Source organism: Odocoileus virginianus, chromosome 22 (genome assembly GCF_023699985.2).
Source record: "Odocoileus virginianus isolate 20LAN1187 ecotype Illinois chromosome 22, Ovbor_1.2, whole genome shotgun sequence".
NCBI lineage: Eukaryota > Metazoa > Chordata > Mammalia > Artiodactyla > Cervidae > Odocoileus > Odocoileus virginianus.
Window position 1 is genome coordinate 31,524,513 of NC_069695.1, and position 6,000 is coordinate 31,530,512.

The window sequence follows — 6,000 nt, forward strand, 5'->3', positions numbered from 1 at the left end:
CAGGGGATTTTCCCGACCCCGGGATTGATCCCGGGTCTCCTGCATTGCTGGAGAAGGAAATGGCAACCCACTCCAGTACTCCTGCCTGGAAAACCCCATGGACCGACGGGGTCGCAAAGAGTCGGACACGACTGAGCGACTTCACTTCACTTCACTTCCCGCTTTGTAGGCGGATTCTTTACCCGTCTGAGCCACCAGTAACGCCCTGTAACTCATCAGGGATCCTCAGAAACCTAACCAAACACTCTTCTTCCCTCTCTACCCAAACCCACCCCCACCACCATCACTAGGTGTCCAGAAAGGAGCGCGAACCCCACCCCCGGACCACTCGCGGCGGCGCAAAAGGGAGCTCAGCGAAGCCAGAGCCCAGCCCGTGTTGAAACAATCGAACAAGTCCCAAACAAAAACCTCGGTCCGGGTGCGTCCCGCTAGGACGCGTTTCCTCCACTCATCCCTCCGAGCCCCAGTTTGGCTCACATTGCCCCGCAAGATTGAGCAGAGGCGCGGACGTCCCCCTTCGGTCGGCTTCGCCCGCATCGGTCCCCCCGCAGGACCACGGCCCATCCACCACCACCCCCGGCTGCATCCCGACTCTGGGTAGGTCCCACCCCACCCGGGCTCCACTCACCGCAAGGATCAGGAGCAGCTGCCTGCAGTGGGCTCCGCGCAGGGAGCTCCGGGGCCCGGGCGCAGCCATCGGGGCGCGGGGCCAGGGACGGGAGGGTGCCGACACCCGGCGGGATGCAGGAGACCAGAGGCCGCCGAGATGCAGGGCCGCCGCGGGTGCGCTGCTCTCGGCTGCTCGTTAAGTCGCCCTGGCTTCTTTCAGGCTTGTCTTGCCCTAGAGCGTGTTCGCTCCTGAGACGGGATTGGACTCTGGAGGCGTCGAACCGCCCCTCCTTGTTATTTCTCCAGTTTTATCACCGCGAGAGCCGCCGGGGGAGCTGCCCGAGCCTGCCCCTCGGCTTCTCAGAGGCCCGGCTGGGTGCTCGCTCTCTGGAAAGCGGTCCAGGCCACCCCCTCTCGGCCTGCTCTCCCACGCCCCGCACCCCGCGGCTGCCCCGCCTTCCGCCCCGACTCCTGGGGCGTCCTCCTCGAAGACGCCGCTCGGCGCCCTCCCACTGCAGAACCCCAAACCGCCTTCAGGGATCCCTGCCCCAACACGGGCGCTCCTGGGTGCCAGGAACACCGTTGTCACTGGACCGGCGAATCCTCCCTCCAGCTTCTGATCAAAGGCTGAGCGAAGTCTCCTAGTTAATGCAAAATATATGTATTCTTCCCAAACTTGACTCCCTCGATAAGATAAAGGACGGAGGAGAAATTATCTCCAGTGGCACGAATAAGCTGACACTGGGTCTATCAGAAATTGAAAGCAAATAAAGGTAATGCTGACATCTCACCATTTTCACGCACCCCAAATGTGAGGGATTAAGCTCAGCGCGTTCATGTCCGGCCTATGGCGTGGCCTTATTTGAAGCTTGTAAGAAAGAATTTGTTCTTCTTATATGAAACTATTGATTTAAGGAATTACCTGGTAATTGTACTAAGATGCAGTTTTTCAGTTCGTGGTCAAAGAAAAATTCACCACACAGAAGCTTCTAGTCTAAAATGAGGCTTCCAGATTCAGTATCATTTAACAAACGTTCATCAGGGCCAAGAGTTGCACAGGCACTGGAGGAAAGGAAATAACCCAGATCCTGCCCAAAGCAATGCAAAGTCTCAAAGGGATTAAAGGTAATGATCATTGCCCAGTATGCTAAACCTTTAAATAAAGAGGTAGCTTATAACATTAGGGTGTGCATGCCAAGTCACTTCAGTCATATCCAATTCTTTTCAACCCTATGGACTGTGGTCTGCCAGACTTCTCAATCCATGGAATTCTCCAGGCAAGAATACTGGAGTGGGGAGCTGTTCCCTTCTCCCTTCTTGGGGATCTTCCCACCCCAGGGATTGTACTGAGTCTCTTCTGTCTCCTGCATTGGCAATCAGGTTCTTTACCACTAATGCCACCTGAGAAGCCCCCTAACATTAGGGCATGTTCCTTTATTTCTCTCTAGACTGAGTATTGTGTTCTCTAAGCCCTCCACCCACTAGACTCAGGATGAATTCCCTCTTGGACATGTGTTGTTTCTTCTCAAAGTCTGTGCCCAAATTACAAGGTCAGGATTCTCAGGCAGTGCAGATTAATCAGAGAAGGCACTATGACCTTCATTCATCCCATGCTGGGCACCCCCAGTAGGCTACTTGTGTAAGTTGTGGGTTTTCCTAAAGTCTCAGGCTTTCCTTAACTACTAGGCCTAAGCTCTCAGGATGCAGACAGTAAGCTCAGTTTCCTAGTCCTGTCTCTGAGGCATCCAAGGCTCCCATGCACTCAACAGAGACTTTATCTCACCTCTGCAGGCCTCTGTATGGAGGAGCTCTTCCAGTCTCAGAGAAAGTTCTCCACACTTCACTCCAACTATTTTCATCCCCCATCCTCCGGACCTTCACCCTGACCATGACCTCAAGAGCGAGGCTCTCAAAGTGTTTTCTGGCCTCAGGTAAACTTTAAAACATAAGCCAGGACCGTAGCTCTCATCACAAAGGAAATCTACTAGCCCCTTGATTTTTAACCCTCAGCCTCCAGGGCTGAATAATGCCTGAGATAAGAACCAATAGAGAAAAGGGGAAGGGTAGGAGCGTGTTTGGGGTTAAGGCTGTAGAAATAACCCTAGCGGAACTCTGGAGAACCTTATGAGAGCTTCCCACATAAAGGAAACAGAAAGAAGTCTCTTCAGAACCATGGATGGAAGAACTCCTGAGCTGGGGATTAGCTTAAAAAGATAGTCTCCTAACAAACCAGGCTGAGGAGTTGAATTTCATCCTGTAAGAGGGGAGCCAGCCACTCAGTCTGTAAAATGATCACTTTGGGTGAGTTAAATGAGCTCACTAACTTCATTAATGAACCTCTTTCTGCCATTATATGAGTTTTCCTTGTTGTTGTAGTTGTTCAGTTGCTAAGTCATATCTGACTCTGTGACTCTGTGGACTATAGCGCTCCAGGCTTCCCTGTCCTTCACCATCTCCTGCAGTTTGCTCAAACTCATGTCCACTGAGTCAGTGATGCCATCCAACCATCTCATCCTCTGTCACCCACTTCTCCTTCTGCCCTCAATCTTTCCTAGCATCAGGGTCTTTCAGTGCTTTCAGCTTTGTCCACTAGAGTCTGACCTGATTCCCACTCTCTTCTATGTGACTAAAACCATAAGATAACTAACATATACTGTATAATTAAGCCGATTGTTAAAACTACTGATTATATGACAGCTACTCTAAGCTTCCATGCCTAGCTTCTACAAAATAAAAGTTATAGGGATTTATTCTAGAAATGCTGAAAGAAAGCATATGGGTGATATTTTCTATTTGTGTTATAAAATTCTAGGTGCAATATGCAATATGATTACTGAATAATTTCTATATGGAGTATTAGTAACTATCTTGGAATTTTCTGTTTTGCTAAGGCATATATCTGTCCATCATGTGTATATTAGCCAAGTCCCAATAAAAAGCAATGCATTTTTATAATTTAGAAGTGAATCTTCATGGGCAGTTATGATTATAACATAACTATGACTTGAAGATAAATTGAAACTGCTTTTATTGTTCCTATGAAAAATAATTGTAAATGAGTTTATTGAAAATGTATTTAAAATATGAGCTTTGCACAGATGCCCGTCTGACGTGGGTCCGGCTGGGCTGTGGCAGACGCCCCTCCATGCAGTGTTACTTGTTGAGCATCAGCTCCCCCTCGCCCGCCCCTTCCCGCCACCTCCTCACTCGTCCGGGTTGTGCAATAACTCTCCCAGCCAGTGGTCTTTCCCACAGGCCGTCTGTCCCTTCCAGTGCCCGGCCACTGGGGCAAGACGGGACCCACGGGAGGGTGGTCGTCATCCCCAGAGAAGAAACGGTAGCCATGCTCCCTCTGTCATTCTCGTGACCTTGGTGGCACTCTATTGGAACATTATAGCATCGTCTTAGAAGTCCCTGTATTTTTTAAACTGTTTAAAAAGGAAAAAAAAAACCATCCTCACGATGGGGCATTAATAGATTAGCATCTGGGAATAAGATCTGTGAGATACCCGAGGCATCACCAGCACTTTGCTGAAAGCGTTCAAGAGTGTGTGTGGAGAGGAGGGAAGTTTTCTTGGGAATCAGCCATGGGTGGACAGCCCTGGTCACCTGATCGCCTCTGACCGGTGGTAAGTACCACCGTCTCCTTGGGTACAGAGTCAAGTGTTTATGTGACGAGACTCTACACCTCATCTTTTTCCGTTTCTCTTGTTTAATAAACATCTGAAGGATGAGCTGAGGCTGTTGGTGCCCTGAGCAACTCATAATGCAGATGTGGACTAAGTATTTCTTCTCTTTTCTGTTTCAGCCTGTTCATGTTATGGACCAAATTTCCAACAAGGAACTCAAGGAAAATTTGTACCTGCCGTATTTATGCTTTCATGTAAAAGGGGTTTTTTTTTGTTTGTTTGTTTTTGAGGGGGCTCATTTTACTTTCAGTGAACTTTTTTCCAAATCCTTTTCCCACTGTTTCTGTCTGGTTTTAAAACAAATTACAGTTTTGTATGAATTTTTTAAATGTACATTTTGAAACAAATGATCAAATATTTTTGAAATAACTGAATAAAAGGCATAGAATTATTAGTCAAAAAAAATAAATAAATAAAATATGAGCTTTGGTTTAAATATCGTTAGAACCAGTAATTTAAAATCATCACGAGACATTGTAAACCATAAAGAGTTATTCTTAAATATCTTTATTTCAATATCCTACCCCAAATTGCAAAGTCAGTTGGAAGTCACTACTGAAAGAATAATGTGCAAAAAATGGAAAAGAAATATGAGTTTTCCTTGTTATCTTCTTAGTTTGAAGAGGGAGAGCAATAATTAAATAGATCAAAAATGGAAGGTGAGCTTATACTAATGTGTAAAATGTCAGAGATCCAGGTGAACTGTCAAATTTTCAGCAGAAAGCAAATTTAAGATCATTAGGAAGAGTTCTCCATAGCCAAGGGAACTCTCTAGCCACAGAAAAGATAATGACCCTAGGAGCTGGGAGCGGACACCTGGCCCACTGAGAAGGCGGCCTTGCACAACTCCATGCCCACATGTGCTGGTTTCACACACCCACTCATCTCAGGGGTTTAAACAGGCAGTGACACCCCAAATGTGGGTCTCCTCACAGATCCCTGTAAAACACAACCAGAACAACTGTATGATGGTTGGCACAACTTTGCTGGTAAGGGAAGAAACATTTATGAAAAGCAGACATTAAAACTGAGTGAAAGTTTCACATTGAATAGTTACCTGCTAGTGACACAAATGAGCTTTGCCCTGAAACATTAGTTCTGAGGTATTTGTAGAATATTGTTTAGGATAAATAGTCACTGTGATAAACAGTATCCAAACAAATTGCTTATTGGAGCAACAGTGAGGAATACTGTACAGACATGTATTCAAATGCCAGGAGCCTTTCCACACTTTATTTTTAGAAATCAGCTCCCCAGGATTATCTCCCATTAATGTGGGATTCCCAAGTGGTTCAGTGGTAAAGAACCCATCTGCCAATATAGGACACATAGGAGACGTGGGTTCAATCCCTGTGTCAGAAAGATCCTCTGGAGGAGGGCATGGCAACCCACTCTAGTATTCTTGCCTGGAGAATCCCATAGATGGAGGAGCCTGGCAGGCTATGGTCCATGGGGTTGCAAAGAGTCGGACATGCAGGACATGCAGGGGTGCATGCAGGAATGCACCCCTTAATATGTACACTTGCTGTTTTGGAGAAGGCTCCTCCCTGGTGCTTGGGAGCTGGACAGTCGGATTCTCTCATCCCCGCTACCCCTTTCCTCTAAGAGTAATAAACTCTGCCACTGCCATGCCAGACTCCAGGAGAGGACTCTGCTTTCCTGTTACCACATTTCCCAAACTGTGAAGTTCCTCCACTAAATT

At 47.3% G+C, this 6,000-nt stretch overlaps 1 protein-coding gene across 2 annotated transcripts in view; it reads right to left on the reverse strand.

Moving 5' to 3' along the window:
- Window positions 1–1,005, reverse strand: part of DSC3 (desmocollin 3) — a 55,924-nt gene extending 54,919 nt beyond the window's left edge. The window contains exon 1 of one of the 2 annotated variants that reach the window (XM_020902004.2): window positions 629–1,004. In XM_020902004.2, the coding sequence (XP_020757663.2) occupies window positions 629–697 (69 nt within the window). In that variant the 5' untranslated portion in view covers window positions 698–1,004. Of the gene's footprint in view, window positions 1–628 lie in introns of both variants that reach the window. The other variant, XM_020902005.2, reaches the window with a different exon arrangement.
- Window positions 1,006–6,000: the final 4,995 nt, after the last annotated feature.